The sequence below is a fragment of the Trichosurus vulpecula genome, chromosome 3, assembly GCF_011100635.1.
Source record: "Trichosurus vulpecula isolate mTriVul1 chromosome 3, mTriVul1.pri, whole genome shotgun sequence".
In the NCBI taxonomy this organism is placed as follows: Eukaryota; Metazoa; Chordata; class Mammalia; order Diprotodontia; family Phalangeridae; genus Trichosurus; species Trichosurus vulpecula.
This window is the reverse complement of record NC_050575.1, coordinates 175,198,483-175,222,416: the sequence shown is the minus strand read 5'-3', so window position 1 is coordinate 175,222,416 and position 23,934 is coordinate 175,198,483. Positions and strand designations below refer to the sequence as shown.

At 49.6% G+C, this 23,934-nt stretch overlaps 1 protein-coding gene across 2 annotated transcripts in view; it reads left to right on the top strand.

The window, feature by feature from the left end:
- Positions 1-23,934, top strand: part of ABCA2 (ATP binding cassette subfamily A member 2) — a 71,152-nt gene that overhangs the window by 44,032 nt on the left and 3,186 nt on the right. For both annotated transcript variants that reach the window (XM_036748342.1, XM_036748341.1), the window contains exons 21-47: positions 2,703-2,867; positions 3,142-3,322; positions 3,528-3,740; positions 7,372-7,568; positions 7,808-7,990; positions 8,255-8,439; positions 8,896-9,016; positions 10,338-10,592; positions 11,393-11,599; positions 13,111-13,213; positions 13,683-14,002; positions 15,148-15,361; positions 15,560-15,665; positions 16,093-16,204; positions 16,292-16,352; positions 16,577-16,751; positions 17,128-17,243; positions 17,422-17,569; positions 17,846-17,969; positions 18,669-18,801; positions 19,879-19,996; positions 20,294-20,472; positions 20,886-21,027; positions 22,012-22,146; positions 22,356-22,459; positions 23,424-23,516; positions 23,832-23,934. In XM_036748342.1, coding sequence (XP_036604237.1) covers positions 2,703-2,867; positions 3,142-3,322; positions 3,528-3,740; positions 7,372-7,568; positions 7,808-7,990; positions 8,255-8,439; positions 8,896-9,016; positions 10,338-10,592; positions 11,393-11,599; positions 13,111-13,213; positions 13,683-14,002; positions 15,148-15,361; positions 15,560-15,665; positions 16,093-16,204; positions 16,292-16,352; positions 16,577-16,751; positions 17,128-17,243; positions 17,422-17,569; positions 17,846-17,969; positions 18,669-18,801; positions 19,879-19,996; positions 20,294-20,472; positions 20,886-21,027; positions 22,012-22,146; positions 22,356-22,459; positions 23,424-23,516; positions 23,832-23,934 — 4,193 coding nt within the window. The remainder of the gene's footprint in view (positions 1-2,702; positions 2,868-3,141; positions 3,323-3,527; positions 3,741-7,371; positions 7,569-7,807; positions 7,991-8,254; positions 8,440-8,895; positions 9,017-10,337; positions 10,593-11,392; positions 11,600-13,110; positions 13,214-13,682; positions 14,003-15,147; positions 15,362-15,559; positions 15,666-16,092; positions 16,205-16,291; positions 16,353-16,576; positions 16,752-17,127; positions 17,244-17,421; positions 17,570-17,845; positions 17,970-18,668; positions 18,802-19,878; positions 19,997-20,293; positions 20,473-20,885; positions 21,028-22,011; positions 22,147-22,355; positions 22,460-23,423; positions 23,517-23,831) is intronic.

The following is a 23,934-nucleotide window of genomic DNA, read 5'->3' as shown; positions in this document are numbered from 1 at the left end:
AGCTCTTCAAGACCCTGTTGGGGAAGGATGCTAGAGTGGTTGGGCCATTTCCTTCTCCAGCTCATTTTACAGATGAGGAAACTGAGTCAAATAGGGTAAAGTGACTTGCCCAGGGTCACACCGCTAGTAAGTGTCTGAAGCAAAATTTAAATCTTCCTGACTCCAGGCCTGGCACTCTGTCCACTGCACTACCTAGCTGCCCTGTTATCTCTAACTACTAATAAGTTGTTGTTTTTTTTGTTGAATCCAAGGAAAGCAGAGGGCCCTCATGTCACACCGACTGCCCTCTAGTCTCAGATCAGAAATCTTTGGCTCAGAGGCTAGGGCCTGGGAACACTTGAGAACACTTGGATGCCCCAGGGAGGTGTGACCCAGGAAGAGCTGCCCCTGCTTCATTCTGACCCCAGAGAGGTGGGAGGAGCTGGCTATAGAGGATAGAGTTAGTTAAAGAATATGCTGCTCCAGAACCAGGAAAACATTGTACACAATAACAGCTGCCCTGTGCAATGACTGACCACGATAGGCTTGGCTCTTCTCAGCAATGCAAAAACCGAAGGGAACTCCAAAAGACTCACAATGGATGAAAAATGCTGTCCGCATCCAGAGAGAGAACTTTGGAGTCTGAATGCAGATCGAAGCATACTATCTGCTCTCCTTTTCTTTTGTTGTTTTGTTTTGTTTCTCCTTTCTCGTGGTTCCTCCCGTTCTAATTCTTCTTTACATCATGACTAACATGAAAATATGTTTAATACAGGTGTGTAAGTAGAACCTATATCAGATGGCACTCCATCTTGGGGAAGGAGGAGGAGAGGAAGGGGGAGAAAGTTTAAAACTCAAAATTTTATGGAAGTGAATGTTGGAAACAAAAAAATATGTAAATAAATTATTTAAAAAAAAAAAGAATATGCTGTCCCAGATCCCAGACAACGAGGTGGCATAGTGAGTAAGGTACTAACCTTGGAATCAGGAAGACCTGGCCTCAGATCTTGCCTCAGGTGCTGTGTGACTTTGACTCTCTTATCCTCAGTTTCTTCCTCTGTAAAAAGGGAATAATGATAACAGTTACTTCATAGGGTTGTTGTACGCAAAATCCTGTGGGAAGATTGAAGCGCTGTGTAAACGTTATCTCTCTATCTATAATGGAGGCTCAAGCAAGGGCGGGAAAGGGTCTGTGTCCAGGAATTTTCCCTAGACCCGAGGGACTTATTGGCCCATAAGCATAAGCTAAACTATGTTCTTCGTTTCTTCATGATAAAAGCTGGGTTTCTGTGAGAAAATGTTGATGCTAGTAATATTTGTTGCCTATAAAATATTAAATATGAAATTTCATGTGTTTCAAAAATATGTATTACGTGTGGAAATTTTTCAGGGTGAGAATGGCTTAATTTCCTCTCTCAACACTTCTTCCTGGGTACTCTCCTACAAGTTTTTGTAGGTCTAGTTAATATATTTCAAGCCCTAAGTGTTCTGTGGTCAGATTAATTTGGGAAATTAATTTATCCCAAGGTTTCCCCCAGTGGGTCCTTGTCTGTAGGTACGGACCTTTGGTGTTACCAGAATAGGCTCCCCCCACCCCCTGCATACTTTAGAAACTTTATAATAACAGCATCCCTTCCCATGGTCAACAGTAAATATTTCCCAATATTTTCAAGCTTAGCAATTCCAGAGCTCTTACCTAATGCCTCCTTTCAGGGTCAGAAGTAAGTACTTTATCAGCCCGCATTCCCTAGCTGAGTTAACTTTGTGTCCCTGGGGAGGGAGGTTGTGGAATCAAGCCAGACTTGTTGGTGAAGACACTGTGAGAAGGAGAGTCCTCGAATCCACAGGAGAGACTGAGGCCTGAACTGAATGAAACCTGGGGCTTTTAACTAGCAGTCACTGATGGGCATGAAGCCCACACTGGTATTACCACCTGTCTGAGGTTCGTTGGACCACAGGACATATCAAAACAAGCCCAACAGTAATTTATCCACCTGTGCAACAAACATAAAATATAAAATAACGGCAGGATTACCACTGGTCCTTAGACTATCTTTATCTGAACTCCTACAAAAAGAGTAGCAGTAGTCTGCAGGGCATTAAACTGGATATGTCCCAAAAGTCTTAGTACAGTGTAAGCTCCTGAAGCTTATGAAAGCTTAAACTGCACCAAGACTTTTGGGACACCCTGAATATTCATATAATAATAGGATAGTGCCTTGTCCTGGGACTATTTTTATCTGAATTCTTATCTGAAAAGAGGAGAATGAGATTATTATTAGTAGTAGTGATAATAATAATTCACATTTAAATGAAAATGTAAGGTTCTGCAAAACACTTATCTGATTCTTGCAATGCTGTGAAGTAGGTGTGATTATTATCCTTTTATGGATGAAGTTTGTAGAGGTTAAATGTCTTGGCCAGGATCACAAAGTTATCATGCATTTGGGACAGAATGTGAACCCATGTCTTCATGACTGGGTAACATTCTCTCTATACGGTCTCTAAAGGCCCCTTTTTCTCCAAGCTATCTCATGTTTCTACCTGTCTCCAGTGCTGCCTCCTGACCCAGTAGTTGCATTCAAATTCCATCTTTGCTGTTTTCCACCTTTGTGACCCTGTCATTGCATTTCTCTTTCTTCACCTGCAAAAAATGAGGGGGTTGGTATGGTTTCTAGGTCCTTATCAGCTCTAACTTTTATAATCTTTGGTCTCACTCCTAGGCATGTATGGACTTCCTCGGCCCTGGTATTTCCCACTTCAGAAGTCTTACTGGTTGGGGAGTGGGCGAGCAGAGGCCTGGGAGTGGAGCTGGCCTTGGGCGAGACCCCCTCGACTCAGTGTCATGGAGGAAGACCAGGCCTGTGCTATGGAGAGCCGGCGGCTGGGTAAATTGGGCATAGGTGGGTGGGCTTAGGGTGTGTGTGTGTATGTATATGAAATGTAGCTGGTAAATATGGAAGAGTGAACAATGTTTAGATTGGGGTTGGGGGAAAGTGGAAGAATAGAGAGTGTTGTTGAGGGCCTACTCCAGGTACTCAGGGTGAAGAGCTAAGCCCTTGGAGTCAGCTGGGCCCGACAGGCCCATGGTGCAGTTGTTTTCACTGTACATCCAGCCTGGCCCTGCTCAGCGCTTGCTGATCTCTGGGCTTTTGGCTGCAGAGGAGACACGAGGCATAGAAGAAGAACCCAGTCACCTGCCCCTTGTTGTGTGTGTGGATAAGCTCACCAAGGTCTATAAGAATGACAAGAAGATGGCCTTGAACAAACTGAGTCTCAACCTCTATGAAAATCAGGTGGTCTCTTTCTTGGGCCACAATGGAGCTGGCAAGACCACTACCATGTAAGTACCCACTGTTTGCCACAGCTTGTCTAGGGGATGCTGGGGCCGGGTCTCCCAAGAGGGGATGGGCCTTGGTTTAGGGTGGGAGGAAGACGGTAGCTATGAATCCCAGCCCCATGGTACCATCCACTGGTAGCTTCCTTATTATTCCTTCCCCTCTGCTCCCTGGGCTCTACCTTTTACTTTCTCTCCCCTTCCACCCCAGGTCCATCTTGACTGGCCTGTTCCCTCCAACATCTGGTTCAGCCACTATTTATGGCCATGATATCCGAACAGAGATGGATGAAATCCGCAAGAACTTGGGCATGTGTCCTCAGCACAATGTACTGTTTGACAAGCTCACGGTGGAGGAGCACCTGTGGTTCTATTCACAGCTCAAGAGCATGGCCAAGGAGGAGATCCAGAAGGAGATGGACAAGTAGGAGCTGGCCCTGGGGGTGTGTGTGGGTATGTGTGGAAAAGGCCATGGCAGGGGGATAAACCTAGGAGAGAAAACATGATAGAAGGCATGTTGTGGAAAGGTAACAGGTTCTGGAGTCAGAAAAACTTGGTTTGAGATCTAAATCCAATGCCCACTAGATCTGTGACTTTGGGTCACAAATGAGACCCCTCTGAGCCTCAGTGACCTAATCTGTGAATACTAATTCCATGGGTCTGTGATATTAGTGATGTGTGTACTCTCACTCCAGTGGTGCTGATTTCAACACATTCTCCCCTTCTCATGCCTGCCCAGAAATCCTCCATAGTGGGGGTGGGGTCCACCCAATCTGCCAGGTACCTTCCTTTAACTCTGGACATGACGTAGATACCAAAAAAGCCTACTGGATATCCACTGACTGTTCCCTCCCTCCCACTCGTGGACCATCTTTTCCTATCATACTTTTTGATAACCTTTATGCTTTTCCTCTCATGTGGTTCCTGTTGGTCATGTGTTACATCTTGCTCTCACCCACCATAAATCTTTCCATGACTCACAGTCTCAGTTCTTCAGTTTAAGTCCTGCTCCTACACATACTGACTTTGTGACAGTGGACAAGTCACTTAACCTCTCAGTGCTCTAGGCTACTTAGTGTATAAGTTGCAGAGAAAGTACTGACCTGCATTGGTAGGACTTTCCTTCTCTGGGACATCTCTCCACCAATAAAATCACAATTCTAGATCCTATCTCCATCTCTTGTTTCAGGGAGAATCTTGGGGTCATTAAAAGCACCATGTAATTTCCCAAAGACAAACCTCTTGCTGTTCAGATTTGGACCCAGATCATCATTCATCTGCCATGTCTGTCCAGGATTTCTCCATTGATTGCCCAACTCTATGCAATGTCTGTCTAACCGATTATCACAGTTTGCACTAAGTAGGCATGTTTTTTCCTGTGTGGACACTTCCACCATACTCTTTTTTAAAGTAAATTTATTTATTTTTAGTTTATAACATTCAGTTCCACAAGCTTTTGAGTTCCAAATTTTCTCCCCTGCTCTCCCCTTTCCCCTCCCCAAAACAGCATGCAATCTGATATAGGCTCTACACATACATTCACATTAAACATTTTCACATTAGTCATGTTGCAAAGAAGAATTATAACCAATGGAATGAACCATGAGAAAGAAGAAACAAAACAAAACAAAACAGAGATAGAGCAAATAGTCTGCTTCGATCTGCATTCAGACTCTGTAATTCTTTCTCTGGATGTGGATGGCATTTTCCATCATGAGCCTTTTGGCATTGTCTTAGAATCTTGCATTGCTGAGAAGAGCCAAGTCTATCAAGGTCAGTCATTGCATGATGTGGCTGTAACTGTGTACAATGTTCTCCTGGTTCTCCCACCATACTGTTTTGTGTGATTATGGATCTGGGGGCTGAATGCCGTCAGCAGCATATCACCTCTGAATAGGAGCCCCAGAATGCCTTCACCATTTGTAGGACATCCCTCTTGGATTTGAATATCCTCTGCCACAATGGCAAACACCTTTGGCAAGCTTCCATCTCTCCATTTTATGCCTTGGTTGATAATAGAAAGAGACCTAACAACTGCTGTTGTTTTTTTCTTAAAATCTATTTATTTGTTAACATTCTTTTTAAATTTTGAGTTCCAAATTCTCTCCCTTCTTCCTCTACCAGCTGAGAAGGCAAGCAATATGATATCAATCACACATATGAAATCATGCAAAACATAGTTCCATGTTAGCCTTTGTTTAAAAAAGTAAGAGAAATAAAGTGAGAAAACTATACTTCAAATTTCACTCAGAGTTCAGTTTTCTCTTTGGAGGTGGATAGCATTTTTTCATATGAGTCTTTTGGAATTATCTTGGATCATTATATTGTTCAGAGCCACCAAGTCTTCCACAGTTGATCATCATTAAAACATTGCTGTCACTGTGCACAATGATCTCCAGGCTCTTTTCACTTCACTATGCATCAGTTCATATAGGTCTTGCCATGTTTTTCTGAAATAACCTCCTTTGTCTTCTAACAACTTCTTTGTCCATCAGAGACTCTCATACAGTTTTAACCCACCTTTGATCATCTGTTCAAGTAGGACTTGTGAGTTTATCCTTCCATTTAGCCATAACTTCCTTTTGTCTTCTGGTTTCATTTATAATAGGAATTCTTCACTTTTTTGTGTGTCATGGCCCACCCCCTTGGCAGTCTGGTGAAGTCCATGAACCTCTTCTCAGAATTATGTTTTTAGATGCACAAAATAAAATAGATGGGATGATAAAGGAAACCAATTATATTGAAATAAAGATGCAATTATTTTCCCCATCCAAGTCCCTTAAAGATCCAATCCTTAAGGAACCAGGTCAAGAGCCTTTGATTTCTAGTGAGAGTGTCAAGAGTGACAAGATTCATATTCTCCAGTAGCAGGTCCAATCATTTGTGGCTGGACAAGGATCTCACATTGAGAGTACCAGCTAAAGGTTTATAGGCAGTCTAAAACCTTGGTGGTTCTTAGCAATCTCTTCCCACTTTACTGCTCCCCTGCCTCTATTCCAGTAGAAGTGGAAAGTGTCCATGTAGGACCCAGAGTCATTTTGCATTTTTCTTTGTTTCATGGGTTGCCAGAGCCAAAGAATTCATCACCACACAGCCAGTGTACTGCTGCTGAGCCCTGCCCTCTGCACTTAGCGAGGCTGGTCCTCAAAAAACAGGCATAATCTGTTGCTGGGACTGTACTGGAACTCCTTGAGCATGATATGACCTACTAGAGATGGAATTCTTTTGTCATAGCCTTGGAGAACTCAGGGTCACCTGGGGCTTATCTGTAAAATGAGAACAATGCCTCTTCCTCCCTTCTTCACAGGTTGTTATGAGGAAAGTGCTTTGTAATCCTTAAAGTGTTATAGAAATTTTACATGAGCTGCTGCTATTATAGGAGGCAGACAGGGCAGGAGAGACTTGAGACGAAAATTATTAAAGGCAAGTGATCGTACAGTTGTCATGATTCATTTGTGTACTGTATAGTTCTATAGGAAACCTTTAGAAAAATGGGGATCCAGGTCTGTAAGGTCATTCAGACCTTTCTAAAATGGTCTTGGACAATAATTTATACCTAATTTTCTTGGTCATAATAATAGCTAATTATAATAGTTAACATTTATGTAGCACTCTGTGCGAGGCATTGTGCTAACTGCTTTACATAGTATCTCATTTGTTCCTCAAAACAACCCTGGGAGATAGGTGCTATTATTATCCTGATTTTATAAATAAGGAAACTGAGGCAAACAGAGGGTAAGTAACTTGCCCAGGGTCACACAGCTAGTTAGTGTCTGAGGCTGGATTTGAATCTAGGTCTTTCTGACTCCAGGCCTGTATCCAGTAAGCCACCTCGCTGTCAGGTAATGATCATGCGAGGGTGGTGTGGGTCCCATGATAGGTTGAGGCCATCTTTACACGCTTACCATCAGACTGTAAGGTTCTTGAGAGCAGTCATTAATTTTGCCTTTGCTTGTATCCCCTGCACTTAGCCCAGTGTCTGGCTTATAGTAGATACTTAGTAAATGCTCGTCGACTTGATTTACCAATCCCACACCTGGTCTCTTCCTATTCAGGATGATCGAAGACCTGGAGTTGTCCAACAAACGTCACTCACTGGTGCAAACATTGTCTGGCGGGATGAAACGTAAGCTGTCGGTGGCCATCGCCTTCGTGGGAGGTTCCCGTGCCATCATCCTGGATGAGCCCACCGCTGGTGTTGATCCCTATGCCCGCCGAGCCATCTGGGATCTCATCCTCAAATACAAGCCTGGTGAGACGGGTGGGAGGATAGAGCCAGGGAGTTTAGGGCTGAAGGGGCTGAGGACTTTTGCTACATTCCCTGGGAATGCAGCCTTTAAGGTGGACCAGAGGGAGGATTGATCAGTCATCAGGCATTTATAAAGCACCTACTATGTGCCAGGTGCTATACTCGTTCCTGGGTCAGCCCAGGGCTTCTGTCTGAGGCTCTGAGGGTTCTCAGGGGCCTCCCTAACTTCTGTGACTCCATAGGACGGACCATCCTTTTGTCTACTCACCACATGGATGAAGCCGACCTACTGGGTGACCGCATTGCTATCATCTCTCATGGCAAACTCAAGTGCTGTGGGTCCTCACTCTTCCTGAAGAGCACCTATGGAGACGGCTATCGCCTGACCCTGGTCAAGCGGCAGGCAGAGCCCGGCAGTGTGTCTGGTCTGTGCTCTTGAACCCCATTGGGCTTCCCCTTTCCTCTGTGTCCTGACACAAGGCACACCCAATTTCCTCTTCACCAGTAGGTGTTCTGTATGTGCTCTGGGGGCACCCCAATAATCCCTGTCTGGCTCCCATCCTTTTCCTATTCCACCGATGTGGTCCTTTCATTTGGTCCATCTCATTTCTCCCCAGCCTCCAGCTGCCGACAAAGAGAGGGTTCCAGATACCCTAACCAACCCCACTCCTCTCCTCTGCTTACTCCAGAGTCTGGCCAGACACCTAGCTCTCCAGCCTCCTCAGCGCTCAGCCCCTGCTCTGAACCTCGGGTTTCCCAGTTCATAAAGAAGTATGTGGCTTCCTGTCTGCTCATCTCAGACACCAACACTGAACTCTCCTACATTCTGCCCAGTGAAGCTGCTAAGAAAGGAGGTTTTGAACGACTCTTCCAGGTAAGAGGGTCAGGTAGCTTGTGGCGATAGGTAACCAGGGGTGATTACACCACTCCCCAGAGACTTGTCCCAGAAGATGACAGAGAAGGGTCTGAGCATCGCTCCAAAATCAAAGTATGCAGTAGAAGAGTAACTGGGAAGATACTTAGCAGCCCTGTGGAGGGGAGGGAAGAGTACAGAACAATTGTGAGCCACGGACAGCCATTTGTAGGGCTGCCTTGAAACTCTTCTCAGAAGTCAGGTGGGGCCTTCTACGTGGGGCTGCTATGAAGAGATCCTACTGAATGGGTGGGACTGCACAGTGGCCTCCCAAAGGGATGGTGGGGAATGCCTGCATGCCTGTGCCCTTTAGGGAGGGCAGTTGCATTCCAGCCTGAGAGGGTGATGAGGGTCAGTTGTGGGGCTGGGTTCTTGAGATACCTCTGCATCTCCATGACTCGCTCTGTGCCTGGGCAGCACCTGGAATTAAGCTTGGAGGAGCTACAGCTGACCAGTTTTGGGCTCATGGACACTACGTTGGAAGAAGTTTTCCTCAAGGTATCTGAGGAGGACCAGTCCTTGGAAAACAGTGAGGCCGGTGAGCAGGGTTTGGGGGGGAACAGTCAGATCCAAGGGGAAAAGCAGCAGTGCTGTTGAAGGGTGGGTCTGAGCTTGCTAGCACTGGGAATTGGTTGGGCAGATGCTAAGGTGCCCATTCCTGTGTGTGTGTGCGCATGTGCATGTGTGTGTGTGTGCGCGTGTGTGCGCGCACACATATGCAGCCATATATAAATGTTGGGAACTTGGTAGGAGTAGAGAGTTTGAATAAATTTTCATCTTATAAGCTCATTCAATTTTCTTACTGAGTGCCCGCCATGCAAAGGACGGGCACTTAACATTTGTATAATAGGGTAGGAGGGAGTGTAATAAAGTATGTAGGACATGGTGGGGGTATATAACAAAGACACCGTTGCTACCCTCACAGGCCTTACAGCAGATCTACATAACACACTGCCCGTGGGCTGCTTGTGGCCCATGAGTGGTATGCTGTGCAGCCTTGTTTTACATCCTTTGCATTTTTGAGACCTGAAATCCTTTGGTGGGTCACAAATGACCCATGGGTGGTATGTTGTGTAGACCTGTCTTACAATCTAGTAGGGAAGAAGAGACCTGAGCACACAGAATATATGGTGCTTGACTCCAGGGAGTTTACAGTTTTCTCTCTCCCTTGCCACATAGCAGGGTAGCCTGTGCCCCCGTGTGGGAAGGCTCACGGGGACGTGGCAACATCTGTGGGCACTGTCCAGTCTCCTTGCCCTCATTATGAGACAGAATCTTGAGTAGTCATCAGACATATTCCATTATCTCCAGTTATCATCCCACCTACCCTGACCCAGATAGATAAAGCATTTATTCTTTACTTTGTGCCAAACACTGCATCAAATGCTAGGAATGCAGGTACAAGTAAGACAGTTCCTGCCCTCAAGAGAGAGCCAGAAAGCATAGGGGTATGAGCACAGAGCCAACATGGAGTTGGCCAGGGAGTAGTGGAGAGGCCTGAGCCCCAGCAAGAGAAGGCAAAAGGTCACCCATCTCAGCTGAGAGACCCAGGGGCAGTCTAGGCTGCTGGTGGGATGTGGTAGAGACGATTGAGTCAAAAAAGGCATAGGGAAGGCTGGGCCTGAGCCCTAGCAAGATAAGATCAAAGGTCATACGGGTGTGGCCTGTAGCTGTCCAGCAGAAGGGAGGGAAGGCATGGGCACTGGGAGGGCAGCCAAGCTGGGGGGCACTGAAGTTCCCACCCCAGGGGCTACTTTTGAGGGCACTTGGAGTATGAGGACTAGGGATTGGGGAAGGGGAGTGAGGGAAGTATTCAGCTCCCTGCAGAAGCAGTGATAGCCTCTCCTCAACTCCACCAGACATGAAGGAGTCTAAGAAGGATGCTCTTCCTAAGGCCGAGGTGCAGAAGGACAGGGAGGCTGCCGCCTCACCCCACTCTGAGCACAGCAACCTGGTGGGCTGCTCTCAGCTGACGCAGTCCCAAGCATCTCTGCGCTCCTCTTCCTCGGCGGGCTCAGTCCGAGGGGATGAGGAAGGCGCCTATGTTGAAGTTTATGGTGACTACTCCCCACTCTTTGACAATCTTCAGGACCCTGACAATGTCAGCCTGCAAGGTAGGCCTAGCCATAGCTGTGGTTAATTCTTAAACAGCCTGAGGAGAACTTTATGTGGCTCCTGGGGTGCTCCGGTTGATGCTCTCAGGAGGCATAGCCAGTCACCCTGCTATCCCACATTCCAAACTAGGATTTTCTAAGTTTCCCCTCCTACTCCTTCAAGCTCCTCAGGTTCCTTCTCCTGTGCCCATCCAGGCACTTTCTCTAGTCTCCACAGACCTCCATCTGTTCTCCCATGATCCTCTAATTTACCCCGACCACCTCTTCAGACTCCTGACACACATCCACCAAGCCCCTGTCCAGTCCTCCAAAGGCCTTCTTTCTCCAAGTCTGTAGGCCCCCTCTCCAGCCCTGCCTCAGCTTCCCTTCTTCAGTTCCTGCCTCCCCATAGTCCTTGGCTGACCCACTCCTCCAACTTTCTAGTTTCTTCCTTAAAATCTCCCCAGACCTTTTTGGGCCCTGTCTCTAACTTCCCAAAGACTCCTCTAGAGGCCACTGGTCCCCCCACCACACATCAAGATCCCTCAACCTTGTTACCTTTTTCTGACCCCCTAAAATCACCTTCTAATGGGTAAAGACTTTCTCTCTGCCCTACCTAGCATTGGTCCCCTTCTAATAAGCTCTCAGGCAGGAAGCCCCATGAGTGGGTCAGTCCGTAACAGGCTGGAAACCTATTCCAAGGCCCTGGGAATGCCAAGAGGTCTTACCCTTCTGCCTCTGCCCTTAGCCTGAAGATGAGAGGGAAGGGAAGATGAGGGAGCAGAATCTGAGTGACCCCCCACGTCTGTTCCTTTCTGCAGAAGTGGAGGCCGAGACCTTGTCAATGGTTGGCCAGGGCAGCTCCAAACTAGAAGGCTGGTGGCTGAAGCTACGCCAGTTTCACGGGCTTTTGGTCAAACGTTTCCATTGTGCTCGCCGCAACACCAAGGCACTCTTCTCCCAGATCCTGCTGCCTGCCTTCTTTGTCTGTGTGGCCATGACCGTGGCCCTCTCTGTCCCGGAGATTGGTATGAGCATGGCTGTCCCGCTGCTCGATCTGGATGGGATTGTCTATCTGTCGTTAGTCAGAGAAGGCCATGGAGGGGTGGGGAGGGTCATCTTTGGTGTTATTTAAGAGTTAGGGATTCCTGGACTGGGAGTCAGGAGACGTGGTTTCTAGTCCTTGTGCAAAATGATGTTCCTTCTCTGGATGTCATTTTGTTCAAGGCCCCGTCCTAGGCATTGTGGGAGATACAATGAGGAATTAGACAGTCTTCTGACCTGATGGAGCTTATGTAAGGGGTTAAGCGATATACCTGCATGACCCTATTCCTAGAGAAGAAGTCAAGAAACTTGGGTTCCAACCCCAGCTCTGCCACTACCTGTGTGACTTGGTGTTCACTTTCCCTCTCCTGGGCCTCAGTTTCCACTTCTATGAAATGAGAAGGTGGACAGCATAATTAAGGCCTTCCCAGCTGTTATCTATCCAGTTCTGCAAGCTGAGTATCTTCCCCAGTCTCTCACTATCAGTGATTAACCCCTGCGTGGCTCTTGTCTCCCAGGGATTTAACTCGACCCTGTGAAGCCTATTTTGTTCTGGCCTTGAGGGAGTACAATCCCTGGGCTTACTTCCCCATGGGTGAAGCTCAATAGCTGATGGCTTTGCTTATAGCTTCTTCACCCTCCAGGAGAGTTCTGGAAAGAGAGCTCCCTGGCTGTAAGGAGCCTGGGGCTCGGCCATGCCTGCTGGCTCCTTACTGACCCAGGCTGGAATGTGGGCAGCGATCCCATGTCCTCCACTGCCCCGTCTGCCCCATGAGGCAGGGGGAGGCATAGAGCTCAGTAACAGTAGTGCTTGAGGACTTGCAGAGAACTCTCCTTGTGGCAGTCCCATGAGACAGGTGATTGTTACTTTCGTTTTGCAAATAAAGAGACTGAGCCCAGAGAGGCTGTGACTTCTGACAGACATACAGCTAATACATACCAGAGCTGGGACTCATGCTCAGTGCAAGGTGCCTGGAACTGGAAATAAGAAGCCCTGGCGGGGCTGGTCCTGCCTCAGCTTCTAGTTCATTGTGTGACTCTGGACATCCCTTTCCTTCTGGGTCTCGGTTTCCCCTTCTTTGAAATGGGAAGGTTGGATTTAGATGTTTTAAGGTTCCTTCCAGGTCTGCGACTGCTCATGTTCCTCCTCAGCCTCTGTTTCTCGTAAGCAGCTAGGTCTACATGGATAGAATACTGATATTGGAGAGTCAGGAAGGCCTGAGTTCACATCCTGCCCTAGATACTTTCTAGCTGTGTGACCCTGGCCAAGTCACTTAATCTCTCTTGGACTCTGTTTCCACATCTGTGAAATAAGCGTAGTAATAGTACTTGCTTCAGGATTTTAGAAACCTTAAAGTCATCATCATCGTCATCATCATCTCAAGCTGCCCTCACTCACAGAGGGCATGGCCATGTGGCAGGGGGGAAGCAAGGCTATCCCACTATGGCCCTCCTTCTCACCCCCCAACGTGGTTCTCTCTCCACTCCATCCTAGGTGACCTGCCCCCGCTGATCCTCTCGCCCTCCCAGTACCACAATTACACTCAGCCCCGGGGCAACTTCATCCCCTATGCCAATGAAGAGCGACATGAATACCGGTGAGCTCCCCCAGGGTTAACATTGGGAAGAGAGGGGCCGATATTGGGGACAGGAAGCACTCCTGATGCATGGGGCAGGAGGGGAGGAGAATTTCATGGGGCAGTCTCTTAATCTATCAAAAAATATTTATTTAACGCTACTGCCAGTTGGGCGGCTAAGCCCTAGGGATACAAAAAGGGAAGCAAAAACGGTCCCTGCCCTCAAGAGCTTACGTTCTAATGGGGAAGCAACGTGTACATACGAGATACATAAAGGGGAGAGAGGAAGTCTTTAGCACCTGGGGGACTGATAAAGGCCTCCTGAAGAAGGTGTCATCAGACCTCAGTCTTGAAGCAAGGGAGGGATTCTAGAGGTGACGGTGAGGAGGGAGAGTGTCCCAGGAAGAGGTGAACTGGCCTGATGGAAAATTCTCGGGCAGCGACTGCCTCGGCCCCTGGAGCTCATAGCTGTCACCTTCTCTTTCCCTAGCCTCAAATTGTCCCCTGATGCCAGTCCCCAACAGCTGGTTAACACGTTTCGGCTGCCTTCTGGCATCGGTGCCACATGTGTGCTGAAGACACCTGCCAATGGGACCCTGGTATTGACCCTGAACCTGAGTAGCAGTGAGTCCAGAGTGTTGGCTGCGCGATACTTCGACGCCATGTGCATTGACTCCTTCACCCAAGGGCTGCCCCTGTCCAACTTTGTACCACCACCCCCCTCTCCTGCACCCTCTGACTTCCCTTTGTCTCCTGATGAAGAGCTCCTGAGGGCCTGGAATACTACTCTGCTACCCACCACCATGAGAGGTATTGAACTCCCTGTGCTGGTAGACACTCGGGTTTCCCTTATGCCTGTGATTAATGAGTTGAATGCACCGTGAGGTAGTGTCCACAAGCCTGGGCCTATCCCTGCTGTCAGAAGAGGAGGGCCTTTCCCAGCTTTCAGGCAATGAGAGACTGTAGGCATTGTGCACATCTCCAGTTATTTAAGAAATAGCTTGCATTCAGCAAACATTTATTAAGCACTTACTGTGTGTGCAGAGACCTGTGCTAGGTACTACAGATACCAAAACAGGTGTGATACAGACCCTGCTTTTAGGTTGTTTATAGTCTAATGGGAGAAAGATGCTTACGAATAGCTGTGCTGCCAGGGACAGCGAGATCAGTGTAAAGGAGTAGTGCAAGCAAAGTGCTACGAGACGTCTGAGGAGGGAGAGATCACTTTCCTTTGGAAGGGAAGGCCTCATGGAGGAGGTGGCATTCCAATTAAGCCTTGACAAAGGAGAAGCCTCAAGAGGCGGAGATGGTGGACTGGATGGTGGGGACAGGGGAGGAGGGGAAAAAGAGAAGAGGACAGCATGAACAAAGGCCTAGAGAATGGAAGAGGATAGGTCAACAATAGGGAGGAAGGGAAGTAGCTCTGTTTTGCTGGATTATGGAATATATGAAGGGGTATAATAAAAATAATTTAAACAATAGGGGCATCTACATAGCCTGATAGAGTGTTGGGTCTGGAGCCAGGAAGGCTGAGTTCAAATCTGACCTCAGACACGTACTAGCTGTGTGACCCTGGGCAAGTCATTTAACCCTGTTTGCCTCAGTTTCTTCATCTATAAAATGAGCTGGAGAAGGAAATGGCAAACTACTCCAGTATCTCTGCCAAGAAAACCCCAAATGAGGTCACGAAGGGCCATACACAACTGAATAACAGCAAAATAATAAAAAGTAAGGTTGGAGAGGTACAGCTGGAGGCAGATTGTGGAGGGTTTTGGGTGCTAGGCAGATGAAGTAGGTGGTGGGAGCCAGTGAGTATTGGAGTAGATGAGGGGCATTGGTACTTTAAGAAGACAAGCTGGAAATGAGGTTCACTAGGGGCAGCAAGACCAGTTAGGAAGCTACAGGAATCCAACTGGAAGGGGAGGAAGGGCTGAATGATAATGCTCTGCCCACAGAGACGGTGACCTCTGTCCCGGCGTTGCCACGTGTAGTCCACGAACCCATCAAGTGCACATGCTCCATGCAGGGGACTGGATTCTCCTGCCCCAGTGGTGTGGGTGGACGCCCACCCCAGATGAAGGTGGTAACGGGGGACATCTTGACTGACATCACGGGCCGAAACGTGTCGGAGTATCTCCTCTACACTTCAGATCGCTTCAGGCTGCACAGGTTAGGAGTAGGCACATAGAGGGAGGGAAGGAGGGAGGAGCCTGGGGCGGGCACAGCATGGGTAGGGTCAGAGCTGGGCGATCCTGGGTGTCTGAAGCTGGGGGCCTGAGGCTTGGATTAGGGAAGCTCCTATCAACTAGCCGGGTGAGGGCTATCTTTACAGACTTTCTCCCTCCTTCCTCTCCTATCCCCACCCAGATATGGAGCCATCACCTTTGGCAACATCCAGAAGTCAATACCTGCCTCCTTTGGAGCCAAGGCACCCCCAATGGTGCGTAAGATTGCAGTGAGGCGAACCGCCCAGGTAAGAAGTAATGCCAGTCAGCTAGGCACTAGCTCCTGCAGGGCATAAGGGTAGGGGAGAATGGGTAGTGCCAAGACCATGCCACGATCACAGCCCCAACCCCAGTCCCTCTTCTTGAATGATATCTAACTGTCCTTCAAAGGCCTATTGGATAGAATGCTGCACTCAGAGCCAAGAAGACCTGGGTTCAAATTCTGCCTTTCACTTACTAGCTCTGTGACCCTGGGCAAGTCACTTAAACACTCTGAGCCTCAGTTTCTCCATCTGTAAAATGAAGAGGTTGGAATGGATTGCCTCTAACTGTCCCTTCAGTTCTAAACCTATGATGAGATGATCCATCTTCTCTGCACTCCTTCCACCTCCACCATCCCTGCTGTTTTCCCCAAGTTCATGCCCTGCCATTTTTCTGTGCTCTTTCCTCTCCTAGGTCTTCTATAACAACAAGGGGTACCACAGCATGCCCACTTACCTAAACACCCTCAACAATGCCATCCTCCGTGCCAATCTACCCAAAAGCAAAGGAAACCCTGCAGCCTATGGTGAGTTCATGGATGGACTGTGGTCAGGAAACAACAGAAGGTGGGCACCTAATAGAGCCTAAACCTATCCCCTCCCTTGTGCCGTAGGCATCACTGTCACCAATCATCCCATGAACAAGACCAGTGCCAGCCTCTCCTTGGATTACCTGTATGTTGTCAAGAGGGCATGGGCATGGGAGGTGGGGAGAGGAAGGAGGTAGCGTGTGCTCACTGCCACATTGGGTGTGGAGTGTGCTGACCGTATGGTCCCTGTCGGCCGGGGGTGGAAAGGGGGAGCATTGACTCTCCCTCTCTGAGGGTGGAAGGAGCAGGGACCGTACTAGGGAGACTGAGGCTGACTGCGACCACCCTATTTTTCCTCTCTGCCCTCAGCCTGCAGGGCACTGATGTAGTCATTGCCATCTTTATCATCGTGGCCATGTCCTTTGTGCCGGCCAGCTTTGTGGTCTTTCTAGTGGCTGAGAAAGCCACTAAGGCCAAGCACCTTCAGTTTGTCAGCGGCTGCAACCCTGTCATCTACTGGCTAGCCAACTACGTCTGGGATATGGTGAGGGTATCACTGTGCAAGCCATTCTGAAGACGCCAAATGCACCATCCCCAAGCGCCCGGTCCTTTCACCTCCTGATCACTATACCCACGCACATGCTGGGTACCATGTCTCCACCCTAGGCACCATGTCCACTGGGTTCCTGCTTTATCCCCATCAGTGTACCCACCCACAGGGGGCACACACAGAAGAGTCTGGCCACCCTTCTCTCCCTTCCTTCTTCCACATCTGTCAGGCCCGTACCCTTATAGGCTGAGCTTTCAGGGACGTTTTAGAGTCCCGTCTTACAGTATGACTTTCCCATGCCCTGCCCCCTCCCCCATCCCCCAAAGATTACTTTCCCAGTGCATACACCTGCTTTTCCCATGCCTTTCAGCTGAACTACTTGGTGCCGGCCACTTGCTGTATCATCATCCTCTTTGTGTTCGACCTTCCTGCCTATACTTCACCCACCAACTTCCCTGCCGTGCTCTCCCTCTTCTTGCTCTACGGGTACGGTCTCTGGGATCACATGGTGGGGATGGAGGAGATGGGAAATGACTCTGGAGACCAGCTGTGAGCCCCACCAAGAGGAGACCAGGGTGGGGTGGGGGGACCCTGAAGGTGGAGTAGACCTTGGATAAGATGGGAAACCTGCCTGTCATTGACCACCCCTCTCTTCCACTTGTAGCTGGTCAATCACACCCATCATGTACCCTGCCTCCTTCTGGTTCGAGGTGCCCAGTTCTGCCTATGTCTTCCTCATTGTCATCAACCTCTTCATTGGCATCACTGCCACCGTCGCCACTTTTCTGCTGCAACTCTTTGAACATGACAAGGTGCCCATGGGGTAGGGTGGGGTGGGGTGGGGTGGGCAGCACATACCTGGGTGTTAAGGCACTGACTCTTATCCAAGGACCAGGGTAGGCATTTCAGATGACCTCTCCTTGGAGGAACAAGAGAGATGGGCATTAGAGCTGACCCCTTTGGTGCCTCGTCCAGGAACACTGGCCCTCTTTCCAGGGAGAGGGGATGTAGGGGTGACTCATCACATGGTACTGGGCCCCAAACAGGATCAGATCGATGGGAGTGCCTTGCCGTGCTTTCCTCCCTAGGACTTGAAATTAGTAAACAGTTACCTGAAGAGCTGCTTCCTCATCTTTCCCAACTACAACTTGGGCCACGGGCTCATGGAGATGGCTTACAATGAATACATCAATGAATATTACGCCAAGATAGGTGAGCCCAAGGAAGGGGGAGGAGGGAGGCAAGCATCCTCAGAGGCTCCAGACACGGAGATCCAGGGGTGGGAAGGAGGCAAGCATCCTCAGAGGCTCCAGACACGGAGATCCAGGGGTGGGAGGGAGGCACACATCTTCAGAGGCTCCAGACACAGAGATCCAGGGGTGGGAAGGAGGGAAGGAGACAGGTGTCAGCAAGGGCTCAATACACTGTTCTAGGAGAAAGGGAGGAAAAAGGAAGTAGGGATTGGTAAAGGCTCGAGACACTGAGCCTCCAGAAGGATTGGGATGAAGGAGGCTGGCATCAGGGAGGGACCATAAGTTGATGAGCTTCAGGGGAAAGAGGGAGGTAAACACAACTCAGGGTTGGTTTTCACCCCTCTCCACTTTCAGTGCTGATCAACCTAGAGGGCTCTTCTTGCCAAGGAGGAGAACTCAGACTCATTCACACTAAGGTGTGAAGGACTGAATGTATGAATCCTCCTAGGGGCTTTTGCATTTTACTAGAGGAACCCTGAAAGGGCAATGCTTAATCTAAAGGGAAGTTCTAAGGATAGAATTTCAGGCACTGTGGTGGAGATATTTGGGGATTGGAGTCACTTTTGGTGCCTCTCACATCACAGCAATCAGGCGGTGGACTGTGCTTTTTCTGGGTAAGACCCCAATAAGCCCAATACCCCCCCCTTTTCTCCCACAGGCCAGTTCGACAAAATGAAATCCCCCTTCGAATGGGACATTGTCACGAGAGGCCTGGTTGCCATGACAATAGAAGGCTTCGTGGGTTTCTTTATCACCATCATGTGTCAGTACAACTTCCTCCGGCAGCCCCAGTGAGTATGGGAGCCAGGCCAGAGAAGCCCGTATTAGCTGAATTGGTCCTGGGAAGAATCAGCGATTTTGGGGGGGTTTCTTCTGGGCTGGGATGAAGCTGGTCTGGTCTTGCCTTCCCCCATGCACAATCAGGAGCAGAGGGGAAGAACAGATGTAGAGAGATCAGAAAATCCTGTTGGACTATATCAAGAATGAGGGAAGTAATGTTGTCCTTGGCCCTCAGCAGACTCCCTTTGAAGTAATGTGTCTAGTTCTGGGTACCACATTTTAGGAAGGACATGGCAGATGGGGACAGTAGGAAGAAACTGGAAACCATGTAACATGAAGATTGGGAAAGGTACTAGGGAGATTTAGTCTGGAGGAGAAAAGACTTGGGATAGGGAAATATTAGTTGTCTTCAGGTATCTCATGGGTTGTCATGTGGAAGACGGTTTAAGCTTTCTTTGCTTGGCCCCACCATTCCTTGATTAACTTCTTAAAGAGGGCATTACCTCACTCACCGTGAGTACCTGAAAAGACCTTAGCCTAAAAGGGCCAGGGTCTCCCAGTACATCCTGGGCCATCTCCTGTCCTCCTGGTGAATATCAGGCCACTGGACCCAGATGGCTCTGGAGGAGAAAGTGGGGCTGGTGACCTTGCACAGCCCTCCCCCACTCAAACCAAAGTCAACTGCAAGTCATGTTATCATTTCTCTGATGTCATGGTCCTCTTCCAGAACACAACAACAGCTTGGCCCCAGAAGGCAGGATTAAGAGTGAAGTAGACTTGGCTTCCTTGACAATGAAAGTTGTTCAGAAATAGACTGGATGGCCTTGGAGGTATAATGAGTTTCCTGTTCAAGTAGGGGCCAGATGACCCGTCAGAGGGGATATCTCCTCAGATGTGGGTGAGGCTAGACTACCCCATTCAGCTCCAAGATTCTGATTTTTATGACTGTGAGCATCCTGCCCTGCTCCAAGTGCTGCCCGCTCCCACCAGTGAGGGTCTAGGTTAAGGCAGGTGAGTAGTGTTGGCTAGGCAGAGCCCCCTCTCAAGCTGCCCCACCCTATTTAGCCCCTTCCCTTTTGTCTCCCCAGGCGTCTGCCTGTATCCACCAAGCCTATTGAAGATGATGTGGATGTAGCCATTGAACGGCAGCGGGTCCTGAGGGGGGATGCGGACAATGATATGGTCAAGATTGAGAACCTGACCAAGGTAGGATGAGGCCACTGGTCCCTGGAGACCAGCCCAGGGTTTAGGGAAACAGATCACGAGATGCTAATTGTTGGGGGGAAGAGGCCGTTCCAACCAGTAGTCAGTGTTAGGAAGGTCAGAGGAGGGACTAACCCAGGGGTTGGGTTTGGGTGGAGAGGATTCTGACCAGGAAAGGGGAAAATTTCCTAGGGTTTATGGAGGACACTGATTTAAGGGTCAGGGAAGAGCAGGGAGATAGGAGAAACCCTAAGCTTGGGTTTCTGAAGCCGCTGAAGCCCCATGCCCTCACTCCTGCAGGTATATAAATCACGTAAGATTGGGCGCATCTTGGCCGTAGACCGGCTCTGTGTGGGTGTGCGGCCTGGAGAGTGTTTTGGCCTTCTTGGTGTCAATGGGGCTGGCAAGACCAGTACCTTCAAGATGCTGACAGGAGATGAGAGTACCACAGGAGGCGAGGCCTTCATCAATGGACACAGGTACCCAGGGACCCAGGCAGGACAGGGAGGGATAGCTACTGCAGGTCACTGGGGTAGACTAGAGGCCAGGAGAACACAGAAATGAATAGGTCTTACACTTGCTCTTCTGGTCTTGCCTGTGGAGTCAGGGGCTCTATCAGAGAGTAAGAGATGTCCTATGGGCAAATGAAGTGTGTCCCTAAAGGCTTAGTCCCTAAAGTCCCTTAAGCAAACCGCACTAAGACTTTTAGAACATCTTGCATTTGTCTGTAATGATGGGTGGGCTGTGGCTAGGGGCAGATGCAGGCCATGGCTCATCTCTAGAGTGAGGAGCTGAGGTTTGGTTGGTGATAGGCACGGGAAAGAACCAGACAGGGTCTAGGGAGGGGTGGGGGCAATGCCAGACCTGAGTGGTTATGCCATGGTCTCTGCAGCGTCCTGAAAGAGCTCCTTCAAGTACAACAGAGTCTGGGCTACTGCCCGCAGTTTGATGCCCTGTTTGATGAGCTCACAGCCCAAGAGCACCTGGAACTCTACACAAGGCTTCGAGGGGTCCCCTGGAAGGACGAGGAGAGGGTGAGGAGGCTGGGTGGGAGGCAGGGCCCCCAGGGACTGGGTGGGGGCGGGGTATTCTGACCAGGGACATTGCTGAAGGGAGCACTACCTGAGGGATTGGGTTGGGAGGCAGTTGGGAGGCAGTGACTTGAGGGAGGGACTAAGGGGCAGCATGACTTGGTGGATGGGGGCACTGGACTTGTAATTGGGACCTGGGTTCAGATAATCACAAGGTTTGTCAACCCAGACAGTTCACTGAGCCTGTTTGCCAAAGAATGGGGGAAGAGGACTTCATGGCTTTTTAAGGTCCTTTCCAATTGTGCAATCTTAGAGCTATTAATGGGTGGGGGGAGGGAAGAGAGAGAGAGGCTAGAGAAGGAATAGGATGACCTGAAGGGAGGGATTGCCCAGATAGGGAGAGCATAACCAGAGTCAAGGGGAGGACAGTGATGAGGAGGAATTTCTGAGCAGTGGGGCTGGAGTCTTTGTCCCCACTCAAGTCCTCCTTTCCCTGCCCATCCCTGAGGATTCCTGAAGGAGGAGGAGCAGGAATGGGGGAAGTTTGGAAGGGATGGCACTCATAAATGCCTCAGGAGAGCATGAGCCCTGGGTAGATTCCCTTCCTTGGGAAAGGGAAAAGACAGTCAGTCCCCTTGGCTTGCCTAGCCCTGTATTCCCACCCATCGATATTTGAAGGACTATCATAGAAGAAGGGTTAGACATGTACTGCTTTGCCCCAGAGAACCAGGAGCAAGGTGGGGAAGTCATAAGCAGGCAGATTCCAATTTCATAAAAGGAAAAAAACTTCCTAATAACTGGAGCTGTTTTAAGTGGAATGCGCTGCCTTGGTGAGTAGTGAGTCTACCATTATGGAAGAGATTCTTCAAGGGGAGGCTGAGTAACTGCCTATAGGGGGTGTTGTAGACTCCTGTTCATGTTGGGTGTATTCTTGATGACCTCTGAGACCTCATTCAGCTCTGAAATTCATTGATTCTGTTATTATAGGTGGTCAAGTGGGCATTAGAGAAATTGGAGCTGAGCAAGTATGCAGATAAACCAGCGGGCACCTACAGTGGGGGCAATAAGAGAAAACTGTCCACGGCCATCGCCCTCATTGGTTACCCAGCCTTCATCTTCTTGGTGAGTTGGGGGGAGGGCTGGCAGACCCAGACAGCAAGAGCTGGGGCCCCCTGCCCCGTACCAGGGGCATTATCTCCTGGCTGGTTCCTCTATCATCTTCCTGGTGAGGGCCAAGGGGCCAGGATTCTAGAAGGAGTAAGGAGCTGGGGAGAAAGCAGAGTAGTTGGAGTAGTTAGGGGGTGGAAGATTGACCTTGGCCATGCTCCCAGGATGAGCCCACCACGGGCATGGACCCCAAGGCCCGGCGTTTCCTGTGGAACCTCATCCTGGACATCATCAAGACGGGGCGTTCAGTAGTACTGACATCACACAGGTCAGTGTCCTTCCTCCCTGCATGCCCATTCCCAAGATGTTTGCATGGATGAGAGAGGCCCTTCAAGAAGAAACCTTAGAGGTCCGGGGGGGTGGGGTTGGAGTCTTGCTTGCCTTGCCGGCTCCTGATATTCTGTTCTCTGCTAACTCTCAGAGCCATGATACCATCTATTTTACAAATTCTTCATGCCCCCATGCTCTCTTCTCCATCAGCTCCTGGTGCTCCCATGCCCTCTCTGCCAACTTTCAGTGTTCCTGATGTCCTTCTCTCTGCCAGCTCCAAGTGCCCACATATGCCCTCTTCTCTGCCAGCTCCTGATGCATGTCTCCAGTATTCATCTCTCTCCACCCCTGGTTTCCCCAATGCTCTTCTCTATCACATTCATATGCCTTCCCTTCTGCTATCCTCCACTGCCCCATGCCATCTTTTTTCAGCCTCTGATATCCTAAATGCCCTCTTCTGTACCAGCCTCTTGTGTTTTCCTTTCTGTCAGTCTCTGGGGCCCCCTATTCCTTTGCCAGCTCCTATCCCTCATACTTTCCTGTCTCCCAGTTCCTTGTTCCCTGGATCCCTCTTTACCAGCTCCTAGTGCCCCTTTATTCTCTTCTCTACCAGTTCCCAGTGTCCCGTGCCCTTTCTATATGCCAGCTCCTGATGCTTTCCTTTCTAATAGTTTCTGGTGCTCTCGGTTTCCTCCTCTTTGCCAGTTCCCAGTGCTCCAAGTTGTCTTGGAGTTGTCTACATCTTCATGTAGTCCTGGTGCCCTCCTCTTGTCCAGTTCCCAATAAGCACCCTGTTCTCAGGTCCAAGTAACCCCATGCTGTCTTACTGGCCATCCTTCACAGTCCCTGATTCCCTCCTCTATGAGAGTCTCTGGTGCTCCTAGCTGAGTGCCCCTCACCCCCTTGAGTCCCCATGGCTGGACCCTCTCCACCTCACCCAGTTCTGGTGCCTCCACCCACAGCATGGAGGAGTGCGAGGCACTTTGTACACGACTGGCCATCATGGTGAATGGACGGCTCAGGTGCCTGGGCAGCATTCAACACCTGAAGAACAGGTGAGGGGAGGGCAGGGGCCTGGACAGATCCAGGGGTGGGCAAGGAGAGGTGAATGTACAAAAGTGGGGATAGAGGCAAAGGCAGGGACAGCAACAAAGATGGTGCGGGGCGCAGGAAGGGAGAGGGACAGGGGTTTGGGGTGTGGACCGCGGGCAGAGAGGGGCTGAAGTAGGGGTTGGGAATAGGAAGGTCCCCGGGAGGGGAGGAGGAGCAGAGGCAAGGGCAGAGATAGTGTCGGGGGTGGGCAGTAGTAGGGAGGGTCACGGCTGGGAGAGGGTGGTCAGGGACAGGAGCCCACACCTTCATTCTGCCAGGTTTGGTGATGGCTACATGATTACGGTGAGGACCAAGAGCAGCCAGAGCGTGAAGGAGGTAGTGAGGTTCTTCAACCGAAACTTCCCTGAAGCTGTGCTCAAA